This window comes from Scleropages formosus, chromosome 9 (assembly GCF_900964775.1).
Source record: "Scleropages formosus chromosome 9, fSclFor1.1, whole genome shotgun sequence".
NCBI classification, from domain to species: domain Eukaryota; kingdom Metazoa; phylum Chordata; class Actinopteri; order Osteoglossiformes; family Osteoglossidae; genus Scleropages; species Scleropages formosus.
Genome location: NC_041814.1, coordinates 16,231,839 through 16,255,276, shown reverse-complemented (window position 1 = coordinate 16,255,276; position 23,438 = coordinate 16,231,839). Strand labels below are relative to the sequence as shown.

General features: G+C 40.2%; 3 protein-coding genes across 4 annotated transcripts; 2 read left to right on the top strand and 1 right to left on the bottom strand.

Moving 5' to 3' along the window:
• Positions 1-1,300: 1,300 nt before the first annotated feature.
• LOC108935318 (mesoderm induction early response protein 1-like) lies at positions 1,301-10,712 on the bottom strand. The gene is made up of 13 exons (XM_018753823.2): positions 10,650-10,712; positions 8,162-8,189; positions 7,904-8,049; positions 7,556-7,726; positions 7,318-7,447; positions 6,941-6,999; positions 6,779-6,851; positions 6,456-6,607; positions 5,997-6,078; positions 5,679-5,773; positions 3,724-3,851; positions 2,357-2,484; positions 1,301-2,279 (listed from the first exon to the last, which is right to left on the bottom strand). The coding sequence occupies exons 3-13, from the start codon at positions 8,000-8,002 to the stop codon at positions 1,975-1,977; spliced, it is 1,422 nt and encodes a 473-aa protein (XP_018609339.1). The 5' UTR covers positions 8,003-8,049; positions 8,162-8,189; positions 10,650-10,712; the 3' UTR covers positions 1,301-1,974.
• Positions 10,713-10,813: 101 nt separating this feature from the next.
• dnai4 (dynein axonemal intermediate chain 4) lies at positions 10,814-18,658 on the top strand. 2 transcript variants are annotated; one of them, XM_018754141.1, is made up of 17 exons: positions 10,814-10,978; positions 11,203-11,371; positions 11,575-11,756; positions 11,857-11,969; positions 12,433-12,589; positions 13,635-13,774; positions 13,863-14,036; positions 14,159-14,344; positions 14,647-14,813; positions 15,321-15,407; positions 15,586-15,737; positions 16,309-16,466; positions 16,738-16,862; positions 17,006-17,104; positions 17,228-17,454; positions 17,651-17,801; positions 18,533-18,658. In XM_018754141.1, exons 1-17 carry the CDS (start codon positions 10,929-10,931, stop codon positions 18,581-18,583), a joined length of 2,388 nt encoding a protein of 795 aa, XP_018609657.1. In that variant the 5' UTR covers positions 10,814-10,928; the 3' UTR covers positions 18,584-18,658. The 2 variants fall into 2 exon arrangements, with proteins under 2 accessions (XP_018609657.1, XP_018609658.1); XM_018754142.1 differs by having other exon boundaries at positions 17,651-17,880; positions 18,533-18,551.
• A 992-nt stretch (positions 18,659-19,650) lies between these two features.
• Positions 19,651-22,892, top strand: LOC108935374 (relaxin-3-like). Its single transcript, XM_018753944.2, has 2 exons — positions 19,651-19,870; positions 22,278-22,892. The coding sequence occupies exons 1-2, from the start codon at positions 19,699-19,701 to the stop codon at positions 22,418-22,420; spliced, it is 315 nt and encodes a 104-aa protein (XP_018609460.2). The 5' UTR covers positions 19,651-19,698; the 3' UTR covers positions 22,421-22,892.
• The last annotated feature ends 546 nt before the right edge of the window (positions 22,893-23,438 follow it).

Below are 23,438 nucleotides of genomic sequence, written 5' to 3'. Positions count from 1 at the left end.
TAGGATTATCTCAAGGCAATGCATCCCTACTATGTACCTGTAATGGGGGTAGCAGGTAATACAGAGGTTAGAGCTGCCAGCTTCAGACTGAGAGGTTGCAGGTCCAAATCCCACTACTGTACTTGAGGAATGTACTTACTCTACATCGTTCCTGTAAAAGTAGCTTAGCACTAAGTCACTTTGGAGAAAAGCATCAGTTAAATGAATAAATGTGAATTATAAATAAAGTTAATAGCTGGTATTGTGTATTTGGTGAGTAAAGACAAACGGGGGCAGAACCTGTAACCCAGTGATCTTCCTTCAGAGTAATGTGAAGGAGTCCTTGGATAAATCTTGTCAGTCTGTGCTGCCTGAAGAACCAGTTTCCTTGGAGTTGTTCATGCAACGTCAGCAACCTTGACTGTTGGATTTAGCGACAAGGTTTGTGTATCTTTGAGTTATTCTCTAAATACCATCCCCTGGCAATGTAACAGATTTGAAAAATGGAATGTAGTTCCAACATGTTTTTTTTAAACAGATATTTTTTGCTGAAAATTTTTTTTGAAAACATTTTTGGATATCTAACAAGCTTTGTTTCAAATATGAAAGTTGGAGGTCCTAGGCAGCTATGATTTGAAAATGCACAATTTGAATTTCTATAATTTTGAATGGTGTTTCAAATCAAGACTCATGACAGCCTTTTTTTGAAGAAACTGTTGGACAATGTTTCAATATCTCATTGAAAAAGGGAAAATCAAACAAGGGAAGAGGAAGACAACATTTAAAGCAGTTTGCACCAGATATGTCCAATTAATAAAGGTAAAAAAAAATGGCACTATGAAGCATTTTGGTAGCATACAAAGACCGAAAACTGCACTGTGCAATAAGTGTCATAATTCAGTAATTTGAGAATTAATCAATTACTTACTTTTAAAAAGGGCTTTACAGAATGCCAGTCCTAGATTTTACTACTTTAAAGAAGCAGGAGCATGATACGGCATGATAGAATTCCTCAAAGCACAGACTGTTGTATTTCAGTGTCACGTAAAAATGACAATTTTTAGGGTGTCACTGAACTCCAAAAAGATGCTGACGGTAAGATAAAAACAACTTTGGTGAGTCATAGTTCATGATGGTAATAGTTAATTTATGGGTTTAACAAATGGCCAATTGATTTTTTTTTTTTTTTTTTTAACAGGCAGACAAGGAATGTCAAACTTAATCACATTTTAAAGCTATATTTTAAGACAACTTGAAACTCATAGTCTGGAGTAATAAAAAAAGTGAATTCCAACAGTAAATTCAGTATATGACTCCGGTAATCAAAAGTAAAAACTGTACAAGATCAGAAAAATCAATAAAAAGTCTATACATTTTTGTTTTTATAAAACGTAAATTCAGTCTTTAGATTCTGGAAATATTGTTTGCATTTCAATGGCCCCATGCCCCGGTAATATACAGGACATCACTGATGTCAGTATCACAAACAAACCAGTTTCCCATTGGCTCATTTTTCCTATAAAAACAACCAGGCACAATGTAAGGCCTCATGGAGTCTGATTTCCTATTTGCTCGAATGAAAAATGCTTGCGGTGCAATTCTCTGGTACAAAGAAAAAAGTGCAACACTGTGTCTGTAAAGCTCTGGTACCCCCTTGCACACTGCAAGTGACAACCATTCCGCCGAACATTCACCTGTTTGAGTGGCTTAAACTTAGCTTCTGCCATCATTCAAAAAAATATAAATATTTCACATACAAAAATAGGAGCTGACAATTTGTTACACCAGTAAGAAATGCAATTCTTTAAAATTCTGTTTTCAAAATCGAAAAGACTCAGATTGAGAAGACTTGTGACTTTGGAACGTAGAGAGACGGGAGGCTGGACTGCGCGTGCCCCACACCCTCTGACCCCTCTTTGCTGGTGAGCCCCAGTCTTCTGGAGGCTCCGATACGTTTCGCACATAGTGGGGGTCTCTGCTGCGTGCGAAGGAGTGTCAGTTGCTGTCTGCTTTGCCCGCACTACTGTTGAGAGGGTCGGCCTCACCCTGGGCGCTACTCTCCGTCCTGCGTCTTTTCAGAGGGTTTTCGTAGCAGAGCTCCTCGTGCTTTCTGCTCAGGTCGTTCTGCTCAGATGCACTCCGGTTACCGTGCAATGACTCTGCACTACCACAGCCATTAGTACTGGTGTCTTTGTCTGAAGGAGGATTCTCCTGGGTGTGAACTGGTCCATTTCTCTGCATCTCTTCACTTCCAGCTTCATTCATATCAGACTGGTCTTCCGCAATTCCGTGACTAATGCCTGCGAGGAGAATGGTAACTGGCGTTAGGTGGTCGACTTCAGAGGGGAACCTGTGTCACACGCTGTGCTTCCCTCACCATTCTGGAAGCAGCTGTCGTCTCTCTCGGAGTGACTTGTGCTGCTGTTGGAGGTTGTGGGAGGCGGCGAAGCTGCGCGACTGGAGGCTGCGCTCTCAGTCTCATCCAGAAGCCGGTCCATATAATCCCTGCAAAACAGGAGATCATCCTCAGGTCACCAAGCACAACATTCTGTCTGACCGTACAGTCCACGTTCATAAAATAGGAAGAATGTAAGGAGGAGAAAACTTGCTCAGTGATACGAAACAATCCCCAGACTTCAAAGCTGTTATTTTCACAATGAACATAACTGCCTTAAACCTAAAGCTGTCCAAGCAGTGGAAAATAACATGAGCATCATCAGCTACATTTTTAGATACTTGAAAAGCAGCACTGGGAAGACTGAACAAATAATACATTTTCATTATCATTTTAATGAAAGAATATGATGCAACTTGGTGTCATTTCAATGGCACAATCAAAAAAATGTATCCTTTCTAACAGTGGAAAACAGGGTCAGAGCAGAGTGTCAGGTAGCAGAGGGCCACAGTAATTAGTCTGGACAATGTATAGAATACAGGACTAAAATCCTATAGAAGATTATTTTTTTTGGCAACAGAGGCAGAACGCTTTAGGCAACAATCTAAAGACAGCTTAATTTACTCTAGAGAACCGGTCACTGAAACATGAGATTAAGAATAAGTGCTTAATAAAGAGAAATATGATTTAAAAAAAGAAAAAAAATCTAATGATCAAAAGGCAAAAACATGGCAGGATATCTGAACTCAGTTCATGTCTGTAAAGTTTATTCATGGCTACATTTCGAGAATAATGTGGGACACCACATACTTTCATGGTGTGTTGCTAATATCAGTGTTTCCAGTGTCAAACATTTGCTACTTTGTGTTGCACAATGACAACATTGAATACAGTAAGCAGTAGCATAATACTGAAAAAACTGGTTCAGTACTTTGGTTTCTCACTTTATGAACACATCTGGGATTGGAGTTCTGTTCGTAACTCCATTTATTAAAGACACCAGTATTTGCTTTATTGCCAATCAATAGCTGTGCGCGGAAACACTGGCCGATTTCCATCCGTGACAAAAGTTTCAGACAAACGGTCAGTGAAGAAATACAACTGAATTTTCCCATCAAAACTAAAATGTTTATAACACGAGAAGCTAGTGTACTGTTGTGTGATATAAAATCAACATCCACAAATTTACCAAGTTTATCGTTGAATCACCACGTGATTGTTGAACATATTGACAACTGCAGGCCTAGGGACTGAGTTTTTCCTACAACTTACAACATATTAAAAAAAAATGCAAGTGAAAACCAGATGTGTCAAAGCTATTTCTTCCATTATCAAAACAACGAACTTACGTAACACCTGGGTGAAGATTATACTTCCTTTTTCCAATTCTGGTTTGCTGTGCAAAGAAATCGTAACGCTCAGATTTCTTCCACATGTAATAAAAGGCCACGCATTCTCCAACAGACCTAGTTCTCACCTGGAAACACAGAATTGAATGCATTATATATCTACGAAAACAGGACAATCATGGAAAGAGCATGTTTTACTGCAAAAACAATTCAAGAAAATCACTATAGGCAATAATCAGAGACATTCAATCTGGAATCAGAAATTGCAGTTAACAGAACGCAACTACAGCTTCGCACAAGAGTTCTGCTTCATGGTATCAGTACTAGTGGAACAGTGATTCTCAGACCTTATGCAGTATTCAAATATTTATGGGTAGAGAAGTTTATCTATCAGTACAAAGAAAACTGAAATTCAGAAATTCCAAGTCAAACTATGTACAACTTAAGCCTCCAATAACAATTAAGAGCAATTAAGATGAATTCAATTTGACTAAGCAGTTATAGCTACACAACTTCATAACAATCTTGGATTTCTTTGTCTTCATCTTTCAGCACTTTTTCTTAAGATGTCCCTTTAGCTGCTTGAGGTTCACCGGTGGCTTTGTTTAGATGTACCCCAAAATGTGGATTCTCTAAAAAGTCATTAACACATTAAATAACCATGCAGTAAATTCAGAATAAAACAAATGTCAAACAGAATGTGTCGGAAAATGGCTGTAGTAACACAGGCACTATCTTGTTTGTGATAATCACATTTGTCCACTTTATTTTACAGTTAGTGAAACTTAACAGAATAAATGTTAAATTGATTTATCCAGGTTGAAGGGTGGGAACAATTTTGTGAACTCATGATTAATAAATCTTACACACACACAGGTTGTATTAAGTAAGGCAAAAATTACAACTGGCTGCATGTCTTATGAACACAACTGAAACTGCAAGTCTGTTCATAACTCAACTTGTTCATAAATCCAACATTTTAAAATTACAATGATACAAGCTTAATACAGATGTCACTTGATTTCTTCACCAGTTAGGTTCTAAAAGTCTCACATAAATCTATATTATATAAAAATACATCTGAGTTACATTTAAAAAAAAGCTAATAAACCTTTTTGTCCAAATTCTTATTAAATGCAAATTTTCCACTGTTTCATCCATTAAACATGCAACACAACACAAAGTATAAATACTATAGAACTGAGTTAAATTAATCACATTCCAGAATCCTATTCCGTTTGGGTGTGCACGTTCCCGTCACTGAGACCGGTTGAGATTTTTTTAATTTATAGATGCACGTTCTGAAAATTCATAATTTGAATGTTCTTAAAAGAAAAAGCCATTTTATTTCACAATTAAGGACATTGAATGAGGAAACAAAAATACCATGAGTCCTCAAGTGCTTTTTAAGTAATTTATTCATTTTAATTTTCAAACAATAGCTTGAAGTTTAAACAGCATACACAGGGATTCAAGTTCTAAGACTTATCGCCATGTCACTGTGCTGTGGTTACAAGCCAAGTGCATATCACCAAATGTCATTCAAAATACTCATTTGGACCAATTACATAATCATCAGGCAGCCTGTCATACTATGATGAGCAAATACACATTACTGAACAATCTGGAACCAATAGAAGCTTTTTAGCTTTCTACAGGCCTTTAATTAATGGACAAAAGCAAACTATTTCATGTGCTGACACAGACAAACATTTTGTCATCACATATTCAAAATCCATTGTATGAAACACACTATCAGTGTCCATATGGAACCAGTTAAGTGTATTTGAATAATAGTTTACTGGCCAGACTGTCATAAATGAATGACTGGTTAACGTTATGTTTGGAACAGGAGCTCAAATCTATGCAAAACAAGTCTGGGGCTCTCTTAACACTTGTATGATACTTTTGAAAAACGAAAACCTCTATAACAAAAGAATGAAAATGAACCTTACCTTGTTTGCCTGTATTAAATGAAAATCTTTGCCATAAGCTTTTAGTCCTTGCTCAAAATTTCTGCATTCTTCCTCTGTCCAAACAGACAGTTCCTCTGCAGAAAAGCAACATGTGACTGCTTGACGACTGAAGACCATTTCCATTACATGTATATATTATTACATGTTCAAAAGTGCCCCTACATTTAACACTATTAGGAAATATAGTGAAATCATATTATGCATATTTAACTGTAAATAAAACTGCTGAGAAACATTAATCGAGGCATGTATGCTTTTGATAACAAAATGATTTCCAAAGAAAGGCACAATACCCACCTCTAGCTGCTTTTACATTAAACCGCAGTCGTCTTAATGCTTCATCAGTATCAAAATTGCATTTTACCAACTCATACAGAGCCTAATAAAGAAAGTGTCAAATGTTAACATATGTATTGCAGAACACATTTTAAAATAAACCTTTACCAAAACAAAACTACATCATAAGCTCTAAAAATGTCTGCAATCAAGCAAATGGTATAAGAATGTTATTTTTGTTTTTGAATTCAAGATTTTTTTCTGTATGATCACACACCCTTGTTATTATCCAAAAGTATATACAGTTATCTGTTACACCTGTATTAACTGGCCTTAAAGAAAGCTAAATGTGAATTGGGACAATGTCCGATCAACCCCTACTAAACTTCCATTTTAAGCAACAAGATCGATGTTTCATTTCTTCTGACCCAGGCCTGGAAACGCTGCATGTGACTTGAAGGGTTATGAACCTGGCCATACCTGCTCGTTATCTTTAATATGAGAGCCCTCTGGGATGGCATCCACCCCCTTCTCTTCACCAGTGCGCTTTGAGGCCTCAGTCAGAAACTCCACCACTTTGTCTTCTGGGAGCAAATCTGGATCCCACAATAACTGGTCTTCATTTTCATAAACTGGATTTGAAAACAAGTAAGTGTTCTATAAGACCCAGCACATACAACACACAGACACAAGGACTATTCACACAAGTTTTTTTTTTTTTTTTTTAAAAAAAAGCCCTTTAAATTCTTCAGTTCATTTTAGGAATGTCCCTTAACCACTAATAAATCAGTGGCCTCAATTACCTTTTTCGTTCTCTTTATATCTGCAAAGCCCAGAAGGAGTTTCAGCCTGGTACATAGTGCCCACCATGATTTCCTGAATGACACAAGTGTTTCAGAATTATTCAAGTTAGTTCTGATACATATTTCTATTGCAAATCATGTTCTGCTGCATATTTTTAAAACCTTTTTCCAGTCCTCAGAGGGAATGTAATCTTCATCATCTTCAGATTCATCTTCATTGCCTGGAAATAAAGTTATACAATCAGTGCAAATACTGATCATTTCTGCTGCTGACAGAAGTTAAATGCTAAATATCAACAACTTCATATATTTATTAAAAGTCATGAGTTTCTTTGTTTTTCTCCATTATGAACATGCATTTACATATGAGTCTCACCGAGTATTACACTTTGACAAAGCAACAGCAGCTACAGTGAAACTGGTGAATTTAACATCCATGCAAATAATCACACTTTTAGAACCTTTTCAGTTACACCCCCATGCTATAATTCTCTCTCACTGTAGTACTTTCCCAGCGTTGAGAACAAAAAGCCACATACTCTCAAAGTACTTGCACCTCCTTGGACGGATCAACTCTGCTGTGTCACGAGATGTGGAAAACAAAGTCCGGTCATCAATGGAGGACTGAGTCTCATCCTCCTGTCCAGAGACGTCCTTTGCTTGTTCACCCTGCAGGCGTAGAACACCTCACTGTGAACTATTAGTCACATCAGCTGTAACAGTTGGAAAAGGAGTACCATCAATATCGCACTGTGAGCTGCCAGAGTGCACACAAACCGGGATCCTTTTCAACTCCTCAGTACTTCCGCTATTCTCATCAGTTGCTATGTCATCCACATACTCTTCCTCTTCCTCCCCATCCTCATCATCTTCTTCTGCCTCCTCAGGCGAGCCACCATTTCCATAACCATACATATTTAATAGTTCTTGAATAGGCATTTCACCCTCCTGCAGTGCAATAAACACAGATTCCATGAATTAGCTTTGAACTGGAAAAACACAACTCCTTGGGCATTTAGCATTAACAAATATCTACAAAAAAATCACGGTACACATTCAATTTCTGTTAAATGAAATCTTAAATTTACCGTGATCAACAAGTTTGTGTGAAAAAATGACATTCACCCGAGCAAGATCATCAATCTCAGTGCTAAAGCTGGTTTCTTCTTCAAGGATCTCCTCTTCCTCCAATGTTCGTTCGTCGTCGTATTCGTGAACAAGCATGTCAGCCGAAGGGTCAAACTCCTGGTCATCTGAAGCAGCTGAACCTCCTGATGACGGGAAAACAAACTCAGAAGACGAGACTGGCATCACGAAGCTGAAAATCTTCCTCAAGCAGTACACAAAGTACAGAAAGCCCACAGAATACTAGAGATGTTTTACCTGCTGGGCTTGAACTCCCAAAAGAAGGCTAGAAAGAAAAAAAAATAAGTGAAATTAAAAACGTACACGTGCTATTCCGGCATAATTACAGTTTCAAGAAATAAACTCAAGTTTAAATCGTAGACAGCTGGTGGCACTGAGAAACCTTCAAGCTGTTATGGTATTTTCCTCACTCACGCACCAAGGTAATCGTTCTGCAAAAGTTCAAGGTCTTTTTACTCATCAGCATGTTCATAAGGGCACAATAAATCCACTTATTTCTACTTCACTGGAGTCCAATGAAGGACCATCTCTCACTCTTCGCGCTGTGATTCAGCCAAGATGCACAACACAAGCTTAAATCTTCCCACTACTTGTAGTGAGAACTTCTACATCTGAAAACTAGATTTTACTGTTCGTTATAACATCTTTTTTCTCAGTAAGTGCTACAAGATGACATGTCTAAACACCTTGTTTCTATACTTTTCCCAGAATGTGTCAGACTTGTTGTACATAAGATTTTTATGTGAGTAACAGTAATCTAGTATATACCAGGCTCAACCACACAGTCAATTGTTAACATAAAGGATCGTGGGCAAATATAAGCCCGAAAGATGATGGTAGCTAATTTAGAATTAGTTTATAATAAAATAAACTTTTTTATTAACTAAAAATCTGAACAAGTAATCCCTGCTCGAGCTCATTATCATCTCAGACTCAGATCTCTCTGAGAAAGCGGCTACTCTCACACCAACGGGTGGAATTTTCTCTGGGAAACATGACGTGAAAATTCTGCCATTTTGGCGGAATTCGCTTAAAACATTTCTTCTTATCGAGGCGAAGGACTCAAAAAAAGGAGCACAAACAAAGCCGCGAGGAACTGCACGCTAAAAAAAGGGGCCGTAAAAGTCAAAAAGCGCGCCGAAAACACAGCCACACAAGCTAACGCTACAGTGCGGGACACACCGACACATCAACACAGAAAACGCTCGGGCCTTAACTGCAAACTAAAATAATAATGTCATAGGAAATAAGGAAAAACAATTGCTTGGACAGGTCAGGAGACTCTGAGGAGTGTATTAGTCTCTGGCGGGTAATGCTCCACTGAAGTTTGCCAATGGTACACAAGTTAACTGCAACAACCAAAAAAGTTTAATCCATAACTAAATACATATCGGTGTATCTTTTCCAACAGTTCAGGCGGAACATAAGAGGATTTCAGCTCAAACACCCTACGCCGAGCTGTGTAGCTATGCAGGTCTTCCCTCCTTACCTCCGCCATGTTTGCTCTGTTTAATGGCATCACGTGACGGGTCACCGTCAGGTCCCGGATGAACCCCTTCCACTCCTCCGCGCACTGTCGCCTTGGATACGTATTTCATGACGTCAGCGTCCCACACGGTGATGCCCGTGCACATGGTGACTCATGCCTTGCACTACGGCATTCTATTTCCATGTATTAATTTAGCAAACGCTTTTCTCCAAAGCGACTTCCAATGAACTCTATGTAGTGTTATCAGCCCACACAACTTTATTCACCAAGGACACTTAGACTGCTGGATACACTGCCTTGTGTCACTACATCACTCTCTCTGTCACACACACACACTATGGGTGAACCTGAACACGTCTTTAGACTGTTGGGAGGAAACCCACGCAGACCGAGAGAACAGGAACACTGCACACAGACTGAGCGGGGATCGAACCCACGTCCTTGGCACCACCCAGACGCTATACTCCCCTTGCCACCGTGCCGCTCGATTTACATCAATTGAGAACGCGGGAAAATGATGAAGTTACACATTTCTCATTACATATTAACAAAGCTAAAAAACGTATAAGAAAGTAGGAACGATGGATTATTGAGGCTTTCCGCTGTTTCTGAATTTCTGGTACTTCATAACCTGAGTTCTCAATGATATACCTGCAATCTGATGTAATGAGTCCTTGGCGGATAAAGACATTTTCGGTATGTGTGCTTCTATAGGACGGGAAATACAGTCGGAAAAAAACAGCAACACACCTTGAGAGGAATCATCATGTCAGCGAGTGATCTATTCTGAGACACGTAGCTAGCAGTTTGCTTTCCATCATGCTTAAGGTCTCGGGATACGGCCAGTCATAAGTAGTCTGGACGTGTCAGCAATCGAGTATCACGCTTGTAAGCTGAGCTGGGAGGTTACTTAACTTGACATTTGTGTACGAAAAGGTAAGCGCTCAATAAACAAAAGCTGTCAGGAGGCTCCCAAGCGACGGCGCCGCCAGGATGTCAATATGCTATATGCTGCCACCTGGTGACAGCGCTGGGTACTGCACACTGTACTTTCTCCAAAAAAACTCGAGTAGAACGGAGCGGAAAATACCCACAATGACCCGTATCTTATCAACACTTGTCACTTAAATATTTTCACGGTACGTGAATCGGTTTGTGGACTTCGATCCAAGAACTCTTCTAATCTACAGCGATCTCTCCAGCCTTGTACGACGAGGCTGCCTAAACGTACTTTACCTTCGCGAATTCCACTTTCACGTCGCAAATGAGCCTTAACAGAGACAGCCCCACGCAGGTGAACCGGAGAACACGCGGCGCATGCGCACAGCTCACAATATGCCCGCTGTTGTCGGGTTTTGGTTGCTATAGTAACATCAAACCATCAAATCTGTTGCGGTGTTCGTTAAGAGGAGGCTGCTCTCCGAAGCGGCATAACGCTTAGTTATCCTTCAAATGCTTACTTTGGAATTACTATTCGTATTATTTTGGTCATCTAGCACGTAAAAAACGAGCAGAATGACTCAGAAAACAGCGAGATCGAAGAAACCATCATCTAAAGTGGCCCCGTAAGTCCAAGCAGTCTCTACCCGTTACTCCTCCGCTTTGTTTAATTTTCAGCTGCTGAAAATGAGCATTTATAGCTGATATTTGGACAGCCTCTGGAGCACTTAATGATTTATGTATTCTGTGCGTTTAAGGTACATAAGGGTGCGCAGGGGACCCTTTGTGCCCATCGGTGAGTGTGTAACTGTTCCCTGGACGATTGAGCTCATTTCCCGCGCTGTTTTAGCTCTTCTAGGGCCACCAATGTGTCCACGTCGGGCTTTCTACGTGTCAGTCACAGCAGGACACACAGCAGGAGTATCAATGCCTCCATGAGCCGGAGAAGCTTCAGCCTGGCAGGGGATGGCAGGGTTCTTGAGAAAGCCCCAATGCAGCCTGCTAGAGCCACAGTGAAGGTACTGCGATCAGCCGTGTCAGGGTGGCTTCATGCTACGGTACGGTATAGTCCGGTGGGGTGTGGTACGCTGTGGTACACATCCCGTGTGGTTGGAGGTCATTTGTGTTCCCAAGCTTTCTAGCTGCAGGTGTCACATAGGTACCGTACACCACGTGCAGGTCTTTGGTGCCCCCGAATGACGATACCCCATTTTCTCCCAAGGTGTTTGATGAAAACGGCACAGATGTTACCCCTCAGCCTCTGTACCGCCCGGATCCTGCAGCCGTGCCGCCGAGACAGAGCAAGATCTTAATGGCCCAAGATGTCTCCGGTGCCACTTTTTCGGATTTCTTTTCCAGCGCATTTCATACGACCTACGCAAGCTTCGGAGGACCCTTTACCAGGTGCCACATGCAGTGCATGGGTTCAGCCACATTTCCTATTACACTGTATATGGTCCATTTTGCATTTCTGTGGCTTGACTGAATGTCGTATGAATGCCAGGTCACTGTTTGAAAGCAGCATTGTATCGAAATCAAGCCAATCTACCATGGAGTCACTAAATGAAGAAATTGAAGAGCCATCTTCCAAACGAGAGGGCATCATCAGCCTGTCAGGTTAATAGTCCTTTTCATTGTCTGTCTTGACATGAAACAACAGGTTGTCAACAGCCACATGTGAAGGTGTCTCATCCAGCAAGATCCTTTACACTGCTTTTACATTAATTGCACATTTTCTGGCTGAATGGGGTTAGGGAGCAATGCAGGACCGTGATTTGTTATTCAACTGCTCCAAGCAACAACGTTGTGTCTGCGGCATTTATTACACTAAGAGACACTAAAGAATGGTACTGAATGAAAATGCTGGATAAACCCTGTTAGCCTTTACAGGTTATCAACCAATGACAGTGTTCACACATGTCGGAAGGGCCAAGTGTGAAAGTCATAACACGTACAATACGATTTTACATCATCTTATAGTAGAATGTGTTTTAATGATGCCCAATCTAGATTTAGTTTTCTCTTCAGACAAACTTCGTACGTGCTGCTAAACCTTGTATTTGCAAATTTGTCTGCGTAGATGTACAGGTGAGGAGGGAGGAAGTGAAAGAACCCACCACAGAAGATGTGCTGAATAAGAAAGTGGACATACACTTAACCGAAACAGAGACACTTTGTTTACTGGACATACCGGCAACCTCTGTGTCTGTGGAGTCCGAGGAAGCGGAGATTGTGAAGTTGGTATCGTTACTTTTTTATTACTGACATCTACTATATGCAGTGACTCTGTGGTATTCAGGGCTATATGTGTAATTTAATATACTGTGTGAATAATGGACAGAAGAGCAAAAAAAAAAAAAAGTATAATCTGATCAGTTCATTTTTGAAAAGTTATCAGATTAATTAACCCATAATTGAGGATTAATATCTACACATCTAAAAACAATGACCAAGCAGCTGTGAATTACGTAATGTACTGGCTTCTCAAGTTACAAACACAATTAAGACTGGAAGCCTGTCTGTAACTTAATTTGTTTGTAATTCTAAAGTCATTCTGACCACTAAGTCACAGTCGTTAAAAACTACATAATAGACACCCCTCTGTTTATTCATCCACTGGGTTCTGTAAAACCCTCCAGATAAATATATAATTAAAACACTAACACTAATTGATTCTTCCATTATCAACAGCCACTTGTACAATTCAGGGAGTGGTGGACCAAGACTTATCCCAGAATCATAGCGATACAATGACTGAAAACAGAAACACATTCTCTCCACAAATGGCTATTCACTGCTGCATTCCTTCCGTAATCCTGTGCAGCGAATGAGACGTGAGATGTGAAAACTGTGAACTGTGGGAATTGAACGAAGGTGGTGCTACACCCCTGTTCTGTTCTATTCCATTCTGTCTACAGTCTAAAGGTTGGATGCGAAAAGGCACGCGCGTCACTTATGTTCTCTGACCGAAATGTCAGAAAATAGGTGAAGAAAATGCAGTTAACAGTAAACAGCAAAATACCGATATCCGAAAATTTTAGGAGCCAAATAAGAGAGGAGCCAGTGCACCTTGAAATTATACAAAAATAATACTTAATATGTGACTTCATATTGATGAAAGCGCACTGCAAACCACTTTGAACCTTTACATACCTCTTGCATTAATAATACCAACCCAGTTTGATGATTAGTGTTAGCAGTTTGTCATGTGTGTTTGTTTTACACAAATGCTGATTTGAACGTTCACACCTTCTACCCGTCCAAATGGGCCACCGTCTGAAGGCAGAGGAATGCTGCGTACACAGAGTTGTGCAAGAACAGGATGGGAAACGATAAGTATGTGGAAAGAGCCATGCAGACGTTCAATGGGGCGCCCAAAGCAAAGGAAGTCCAAACCAAGAGCATTACCAAGGTTGATGCAGGTAAACAGAGCATTTATTCCTTTTATTGGTCTCTGCTGCAATTTTTTGTTACATGCCTGATTTTTTTTTAACGGCTAATCCTTTGCAGCAATAACAGCCACCAACTGGGACATATATGACACCCTTTCCGGCACCGGCGTGGAAGGGGTTGTCAGAGAGCCTCCAGAGACAGAAGAGTCAAATCTACTTGACATTATGTCCAACCACAGTCAGGAATCATCCAGAAACCTGGAGAGATCCATGTCTTTCCTAAGTCATACACGTAAAAAAAAAACAAACAAACCCATATTTCATTCAACATTGTGCTGTGTAAATAGATGAATGTAAAATTATACATTTTTAAGGCCTCTTGCCTACAAAAACAGGAAAATTTTTCTCTTCCAGCAAGCTCCTCAAGTTCTCGTACAGAGATGGAGGTTTTTCTTGTGCCAGTTGAGGATGCACCCGCCCCTGAGGTCATTCTTTATTCGGAAAAGTTTCAACAAGATTTGCTCGTGATGGAAAAGGTTGTTCTACAGAACATATTTCAGCCCAAACTTGCTGCCTACAGGCAACTCCCTATCCTGAAAGGTAACATGCTTTTATAATCAAATTCATTAAACAATGTTGTTTTTTGGCCAAAGAGACTTTGGATACGACAATGCAAGATAATCTCAATTTCGTTCATATTGATTTGTTCACATTCGTATTTCAATGCCATCCATGCTCATGACTTACTGAATTAAATTGACTCAAGTCACCATGTGCATTGACTGCAGTTGGTCAGTTATGATTGCAACCATTTCAACTGCGGACAGGACTTATCCCTAAAATTCTGTTTTGCACCCATTTGCATTTGAGCTTAACTTTGTCTCGTGTCTCTTATTGTTTAGATCCCGACAGTACGCAGAAACCCAAAGACACAGGCAAGACAGAGAAACAGATACAGAAAACAGAGGACATCCCTAGTTCTCCAGCCCTGGAGCCCCTCTGGTCCTTCACCTGTGAGCTGACTGTGGGCCGAAACGTCAGCAGCATGACCTGGAACAAGATGAATCCGGTGATTGTATCATGCGTCCCGGTCCTGTCTTATGTCCTCTCATGCTCAGTCTTATTCCAGCCTCTGCTGTGCTTCCCAGGTTGCTTGTGTTTAGACCTCCGAAAGAAAACACACACTTTGTGTTAAGAGTGAATAAATGAAATTAAAAAAAAGAAGAAAGTGTCAGGGTGCCATAGTGGGTAGAGCCAATGCTTCACAGTATCAGGGCTGTGTGATTGAACTGATCCACAATCAGTCCGTGTGGAGTTTGCATGTTCACCCAGTGCTCTCCTGCATGCTCTGGTTTCCTTACATAGTCCAGAGACATGTGTTCCAGATGAACTGATAAACGTTTATTGCCCTTAGTCTGCAACTCTCGTCGTTGTGTGACCGTCACCGTGTGTTACTTTGCTGTTTTGCGATAAGCTAAGGGTTGTGTATCTACCACTGAAAGTTGTCTTGCACAAAGGCATCAGCTGAATGCGAGTTAATAATAATAATACCCATATATCTGACTTCTTCTCAAAGGACCTTTTGGCTGTGGGATACGGACATTTTGACTTTGAAGATCAGAAATCAGGGCTTGTTTGCTGCTGGTCTCTCAAGAATCTCAAGGTATAGAATACAGGATCTTTGAATAATTATTGTTCTTTTAAATCGTATTAAGGTTGACAGCATTCAGTCAGTCACTCCTTTTGAACTCGTACAGCAATGATTGCTAATGACATAAACATGAGCCAAGCTTCATCTGATTGCCGGTGCATTGACTTGATGGTTTGGATGCTGGCTGTAGTGGCCCGACCGGATATTCCACTGCGAGAGCGCCGTGACCGCCCTGGACTTCTCTGGACACAATGGCTGCCTACTGGCTGTTGGTATGCACAACGGGAGCATTGCCACGTACAACGTGCAGAGTAAAGAGAAGACGCCCATCACTGACAGCAGGTGGGACACTGCCCATGCGGGAAACATTTTCCTATACTTAAAGCCGTTTTCTGTATATAAAAAATACCATAGTAAATATGATTAAGCATAATGCTCTGAAATCACATTTTCTCACCTTCCATAAGATTTGTTATGCCGTAATGCATAAAAGTAAATTAAAAAAATTAATGTAAAAAGTTGAGCTGGAAAAAAATGAATATTGTATTATTTGTACAATATGGGAGACTATGTTGATGTACTGTATATATTTAATTATAGCAGATGACAAGTTAATATAATGTATTTAAGGCAGAAGCATACATCTTTCCTTCATATAGCTGATATATCAGCCTTTTCATTCTATTGTCTTCTTGCACAGTTACTGGATAACTTTGTTTCACCGACATAAGTAATAATGGAAAAGAAAAAAATTGCTGATGCAGAGACATGCAAACAAAAACATTGCATCCTTTGTGTTTTTCCCTGAAAGCAGAAAGAGCCAGTACAGTAGAAAAGTGAACAGAATGCGGTGCACATTTGTTTTCTTCAGATTGACCTGACCTACAGTGTCCTCTCTGTCTCCTCTCTGAAGCGAATATCCACATAAACACACCGGCCCAGTGTGGCAGGTGAAGTGGGTCAGCCAAGAAAGGGCTCATTCCGAGGAAGAAAAAGGCGAGGCTCTGGTGTCCGTATCTGCAGATGGAAGGATCTGCAAATGGGTCCTTAAGAAAGACCTGGATTGCGTCGGTAAACCTTCATTTTCATGAAATTACATCCTAGATCCAGAAAGTTCTCACTGCAATCAGGGGTTCTGCATCTGAGATGGTATTTACACACTGCACTTTAGCCTCCATCTCTTCATCTAGGTTCAACATCGATAATGTTATTGCGGGTGGTGGGGTTATGAACATTCTAGGTATTGATGCCCAGTGAGCATATATGCATTTATTTAAAAAAATAATGACGATTTCATGTCAATGATTCCAGCTCTTCCACGCTGTACTATTGATTTTTCCAGACCTGATGAAGCTGAAGAGAACCAAGAGTGAGAGAACCAGGAGGCAGCTGGGGGAGAGGGAGCGCAGGAGCGAGCTGGTGATCTGGAGGGAGGTGCCTGGGCTGTGCTTTGACTTCCACCCCGAGGTGAGCCATTGCAGACCCACTTTTGGTATGAGAGGAAAGTCACGCTGCAAGCATGTCACTGCTGCAGTGCACCTGACTCATTGTACACTGCTTTCATTCTTTCTACAGTGTCATCCTATTTCTCACTTTCTGCTGTCTTCTAGGACTCAAACATCTACCTGACAGGCACTGAAGAGGGCTTTATCCACAAGTGCTCATGTTCATACAATGAACAGTATCTGGAGACGTATAAAGAACACAAAGTAGGTGTGATTCATTCCTTGTGTTTCTGCACACTTATTCCATGGGTCTACAGCTTAAATAATCTTATCGGGCAGGACAACAGAAGGTTTTCATCAAACTCACTGGACATGATGCTCTTTTAGGGACCAGTCTACCAGATCACATGGTCCCCATTCAGCCCTGATGTTTTCCTAAGCTGCTCCTCTGACTGGACCATCCAGCTGTGGAGGCAGGACCTACTTGAGCCGGTGCTGGTCTTTACTTCCCCCTGTATGGCAGTATTTGATGTTGCCTGGTCACCCAAGTGGGCCACAGTCTTTGGGGTAGTGACTGAAAAAAGGCTGGAGATATGGGACCTTGGCGCAAGCATGTGAGTGTTCTCACCCAATAACCCTGTCGTACTTACTGGAACAGCAGCTTCTGAAAATGAGAGCTACGTAAATGTACACCCCCATTAACAAGCTATTTTATTTTTTGACTTTTGTTTAAAATGTGCACATCAGTTACAGTTCTGCATCATAAATCTGTTCAACATGTGCACTTAACACCGTTGTATTGCCTTTCAGTTTAGACCCTACCATTGTACAAGATGCCAGGCCTGGGGTAAAACTTACCTCGCTGCAGTTTGCCAGCGAATCAGACTGTATTCTGCTGGGGGACAGCGATGGGCAGGTTGGGGTCTATCAGCTGAATCTGAATCTTGGAGAAGGCACACAGGTGAACAAGACTGAAAACACACAAATGAAATGTTACACTTGACTGCTGCAGACCTTCACAAATGCTAGTAGTGACACAGGTAGTTGGGAGTTTTAATACATCTATTGAGAATCAGATATTTTGTTACCTCTTGTGCAAAAACTGAGACAAAAACTAAATACTAAGTACACATATATGGAGTATTTTCACACTGACTGTATTTATCCATGCACAGGCAGTCCCCCAGGTTACTAACATCCGACTTATGTACAACCCGTAGTTACAAACCACCCCCCCGTAAAGTCTACTATATTAAAAATTCAGAGTTACATACAGTGATTTGTAATAACAAAAGGGCGCTACTTTGCGATGTGCAGGGCACGGGAGCCCGAGATAGGAGAAAGACTTCCTTCTTTTCAGTGGGACCAAGTTGCCGTTAACAGTGTCTCGTGTGTTACTGTATTTGGCTTAAATTTTTTGTTTTTACCATACCTAATGTTCCGACTTACGTACAATTCCAACTTTAAAAACAGATTTAGGAACAGAACTCGTTCGTAATCCGGGGACTGCCTGTACATAGACCCTCACAACACAACTGACAGGAGGTCTTTTAGTGCTGAAACCTTCCACTTTCTGTGCTTTATTCTATTGTGGACATTTGTCATTCATCTTACCGAAAGCAATGAATCACTGTTACCTCTTGTGCAAAAACTGAAACAAAAACTAAATTCACTTCACGTCTCATTTTGCAGGTGGACGTATTAGAAGACATCATCAGATCAACCCTTGCCAGCCAGCTATAGCCAAAATAAAATTCATATGATATTTATGGGATGTGTGTATATTGTGAATCAAGGACAAAAGTGCCTTTTTTCTTTACAGCCAGACTGAGAGTCTCCTTTCAGGAACGAGAATAAATTACATTATAACCTGTCTGGTACTTCCGCGGTCATCTTTATTTTCTTTTTGTATTACATTAAAGTAGTACGTATTTGGATTTCATTCCATAATATTGCACAGTAAAACCTAGAGTTGTCAAGAAACAGATGCCCACCATCCATCAGATCAAAATGCATTGTTCAATTTTACTTTTCAATTAATCATTTTCTTGTCCTGGATCCAAAACAAAGTCTAATTGTGGCCAAAAAAACAAGGGTGGTCAATTTTACAAAAAGGTCTTCAAGAGATATATCTTCCAAAACCCTTGGTTCTGTTTTTAACGGTCCATATTGGCTTATGATGGGCAAGAAGCTGGTGTAAGCTTGATAACCATATTATTCCATTCTGATGGTTATGATGTATGATAGATCGTGGGCATCATTACTGGTTATCAGCAAAAATCAATAACCATAAATCAACAGATGTCAATGTTTCACTCCATACAGACTACCTGACATACACACAGAAACAAACTGAGAATTTATGCACTACATACTTAAACGCCTTTAAAAATGGTATCTCATTTCAATCCACATTTCGGTAATAGCCCATCATTAAAAGATAAGTATCCAAGATTTTTGCCAGAATGTAACAAACCTCCGCAAAGAAAGGTATTGATTTTGTACACACTAGGTTAGTGCTGCATTTCCAGTAAATTTTAAAGGCAGGGTGACTGCAGTAATTCTCTATTCAAACTGATGTGGTTGAACTGCAGTTTAGGGCTGTAAAACACATTATCCGAAGGCAGTTACTTTTGGGATATTTAGATGGAAGTATTAAAAATAATCAGAAACATAAAGCAATTTGGATTGTGTAGGCAGGGCACTCAGAGAAGCTTAAATGGATGCAGCCAATGGGGAGGAGGGGAAGAATGAGTGAGACATGTATATATGGAGGAGAGGAGGACACCAAGCAGGAGGCGAACCTGCCACACTTGGAGAGGAATCAACCGGAGCACTTCAGCCGTTCTCAGGTCACCATGAGGCCGCTGGTGTTGTCTGTGCTGCTGCTGTGTGTGCTGAGCGCAGTGGTCTGGGAGCAGAGCGAAGGGACGGCGGTGAAGCTGTGCGGGCGGGAGTTCATCCGGGCCGTCATCTACACCTGTGGTGCATCAAGGTGGAGGAGGCTTCTCCGGGAGCAAGAGCTCTATGGTCAGTCCATCTCGCTCGCTTCTCTTATTACAATTAGCCACTTTAAGCCACCATGCCAGCAAGGGGTTACGCTGCTTGGCCTTACTTTTTCAAAACATTTCAGATCTTTACCTATTTATATAGTCGACTTTCTAGCAAAGCTTCTTCCTAAGGGTTCTTTAAGGGGTGAACACGTCACGATCATTGTTTGTCGAAGGGTTCTCATGATTATTTAGTTATAACAAAATATGGCTCCGTCACGTAATTAAACTATGACAAAATAAATGATCGTAACAGGTCCTCTGATCAGCTCACTTTCTAAAACACCTTCAGTGTGACACCAGTGACCAAGAGGAATGTAACGAAACTATGTTGCTCAGGGGCAGCAGATATTTCCAAAAAAGTGCATGTTGTCACATTATGAGAACTATGCTTGTTTAGCAAAGCATTTAACTGTAATGTTGAAGGAAAAAATAAAACAAGTATACCTTACAAAACTAAGATAAATGCCTACAGAGCAAGGCTATATACAAACTTAAATCTCCCCCCGCATGTTTACACGAAGAACTAAAACCAAACGAAAAACCAAGACTCTTAGAGCAGAACATAAAACTCAATTCACTGTAAACAGAATGTCCAGATGGACCCTGAGGGTGTTCACTGTAATAACCACCTATGCGGAACACTGTAGTTTCATTTCCCAGCTGCTTTACTGCTGGAACAATTCATCTTGTATAATTTAGGGCAGTCAAACAAGACCAAACCCAACGCAACCAGTGAATATTTGTACATATTGTTCATGCTAGAATAGGTGAGGCTAACGAAAGACGTGAAAGCAAGCCAGTTCAGGTACTCCATGAAAAGATGATGATTATACACCATTAGGGCTATGGACCCCTCCCTGCTCATTCTGCAGTCAGTGTCAGAATAAACGATGAGGCCTCAACATCAGCTCTACAGTACAGCCTTCCACCTCCTGAGATTTGAACCATGGAAAAAACAGAACCTTTAAGGTTTTCTGTGAGCCCTTCTGCCTCCTGTGAAAGAAGCGGTGAGATATGTGCTAGATGACTGAAATACGGAAGTGTCATTTTGAGGTTAAATCTTAATTGACTACAAATATCCATGAATAGGTCCAAATTCATTTTAGACAAGACTTACAACAAGCTGAAGGTAAACGTTTTTAAGTTTGAAACGTTGCAAATTTTCAGTACGACGTTTCTGTGTTCTATTATTGCGGCTCATTTTTATAGACCCATCTGTTCCTGTTATTTCAAGATGTTGCTCTGGAAGATAAGTGGAAGAAGAATGTCTGCATCATTAGATTACTTGACATATTGCTGGTGCCAGACATGCTTAACTAAGAATCCAAAGACAATTACCTTATTTGTTATTGCCGTAAGAATTAAGAGTGAAAACACAGGAATAAATCACAGTTCACATGCCTGTTCCAGAGGGCGATTTAAACCATTGCGCCATCAGTGCCCAGACAGAGCGAACACTACAGTGTAAATGCACAGACCTCGAACTCTAAGAAAAACCCAAATATCTTAATTACAGCCAGGAAAATTCAGAAATAATGCGTTAGTGAATATAACATTATTATAAGAGTGGTTACTGTCCAGCTCATTAGAGGTCAGCCCTGGAAACAGTATAAATTCAATTCAGTTCAATTCAATTCATTTTTATAGAGCGCTCTTCTCACGCAGTGACACGGAGCGCTTTAACATAGGCATAAGGCAAGAAAAACAAATACATCAGATAAGAAACAAAGAAGACAGTTGACTACTGACTATCATAGTATAGTACCTTTATAGAGCTATAAGTATGCCTACTGGCCACGAAAGGAAAGAACAAAAGCTACCAACTGAAAGTCGAGGGAGAAAAAACCTCTGAGGGTCCAAGGGCCAGTGGTTGCCCATCCCTCCTGGGCATTCTCGATTAAGTGATGATAAATACAAAATAATGTTCTGAGAAAAATTTTAGTTGAAATAGACAAGCAGAATAATTTAAGGAATTTCATATCTACAAAATGTTGAGTTAAAACAAGTTCCAGTATGAGGGTTTAATTTAGTCTTGTGTATAAACCTGCTACAGTGTGTGCAGTGGTGCCAGCTCTAAAACATTACTAATTTGTGTTGATTCCCGTAGTTTGCGCACATCCTTACACATCTGAACAAACACAATCTTATTAATAATGATTAATATTCTAACAATGGTTCAGAGAAACAACTGAGAGTATAACAAAAGTTAAAGATGCAAAGAAACAAGCAAAATGAGACAGAAAATTTTGTTCAACATTTCTTTAGACACACCAAAGGTAATGTTTGAGAGATGTATCCCTGGTCTGGTCTGGTCTGTAGTAATGTACAAGCAAGCAGTCAGGATGATCTGTGCTGTGTGTCTGTGACCCATGGCTACTGTGTAGGTGCGGTCAACGAGGATAAGGTCCACTGTGAATCATGCAACAGAACCAGAAGGAATCCAAGCAAGAGGGACTTGAACCACGTGCTCGCTAACATGTGCTGCCAGGTGGGATGTCGCAAGACTGACCTGTCTGTCTTGTGCTGAGGGGATAGAGCACAGCACACCTGTCTACAATGCAAAGTCCCCACTCCCATGGCAGGTCCATTGCCCCACACTGAAGTCAACCTCAGCTTTGAATATATATCAGCAGTTCCATAATGCGTCTTGTATGGTTTGAAAAAAACTGTGTGTTGAATCGAGTGTTAATGCTGCATACATTCCCCACCTCTCTCAGTAAACTTAAATCAAGAGATTTCAGTCTTGAAACAACAGTACAGGCACATTTATGATGTGCACTCACTGTTATTGACACTGTATAATAAATGTTACTGTGTAGTTAAGTGTGCCGTGAAAAGTGTCAAGTGTGTCAAGCTGAGTGGTTTTCATGTCACATTTAATGGATCACTTTATTTAAAATAAAGTCCTTTACCCTAAAAATACACTAAATTCCTCACGTGTCGGGTAAATTTATATGAAAATTTATGGAATATTGATAAATCAGATAATCATGCTTTCAATATTGAACAAGGCAAAGAAAGACAGGTCTACATTACCTACTGGGCTGCAGTTACCCTGCACTGCTCCAGTAACAATACCTCAGCACAAATGGGTAAATCATTGATTATCTAACGTTGCAAGTTACCTAGGACAAAAACTAAAGTTAGTAACAACACAATGCTGTCAGCTGAAAAACTACATATGTGACACAAACTTAACGTAGTCTAGAAATCATTTTACCCCTACGTACGCTGCAGAAGACAAAATTAAACTTTGTCAATATTTCCAAGTTTATTTCAAAGTCAACTGATATTAACATCATAAACAGGTGTTACACAGACTGTTCTGCAAGCTTTTAAAACTTTAGGTTGTTTCTTTGATATAATTTTACAATAAACAATTGCAACAATTGCATATTCAGTATTTGATGGATAAAATAATGCTGAACTTATTTCTATACACAAATATACATATAAAAAGAAACCTATATATTTACAGAAGGTATGATTTATCCTTTACACTAACCTATAATGCAAAACAATATTTATACAGGTGACATTTTTAA

Excerpts from the sequence above, each read along its gene's own strand:
- LOC108935374 (XM_018753944.2), top strand. The coding sequence starts at position 19,699 with ATGAGGCCGCTGGTGTTGTCTGTGCTGCTGCTGTGTGTGCTGAGCGCA. Across the intron at positions 19,871-22,277 it reads CCGGGAGCAAGAGCTCTATG|GTGCGGTCAACGAGGATAAG; the intron begins GTCAGTCCATCT and ends GCTACTGTGTAG.
- LOC108935318 (XM_018753823.2), bottom strand. The coding sequence starts at position 8,002 with ATGCTTGTTCACGAATACGACGACGAACGAACATTGGAGGAAGAGGAG. Across the intron at positions 6,608-6,778 it reads ATATAAAGAGAACGAAAAAG|TTTATGAAAATGAAGACCAG; the intron begins GTAATTGAGGCC and ends TTTCAAATCCAG. Across the intron at positions 3,852-5,678 it reads ATTTAATACAGGCAAACAAG|GTGAGAACTAGGTCTGTTGG; the intron begins GTAAGGTTCATT and ends CTGTGTTTCCAG.
- dnai4 (XM_018754141.1), top strand. The coding sequence starts at position 10,929 with ATGACTCAGAAAACAGCGAGATCGAAGAAACCATCATCTAAAGTGGCC. Across the intron at positions 15,408-15,585 it reads GGTCTCTCAAGAATCTCAAG|TGGCCCGACCGGATATTCCA; the intron begins GTATAGAATACA and ends TGCTGGCTGTAG. Across the intron at positions 17,455-17,650 it reads TGGGACCTTGGCGCAAGCAT|TTTAGACCCTACCATTGTAC; the intron begins GTGAGTGTTCTC and ends ATTGCCTTTCAG.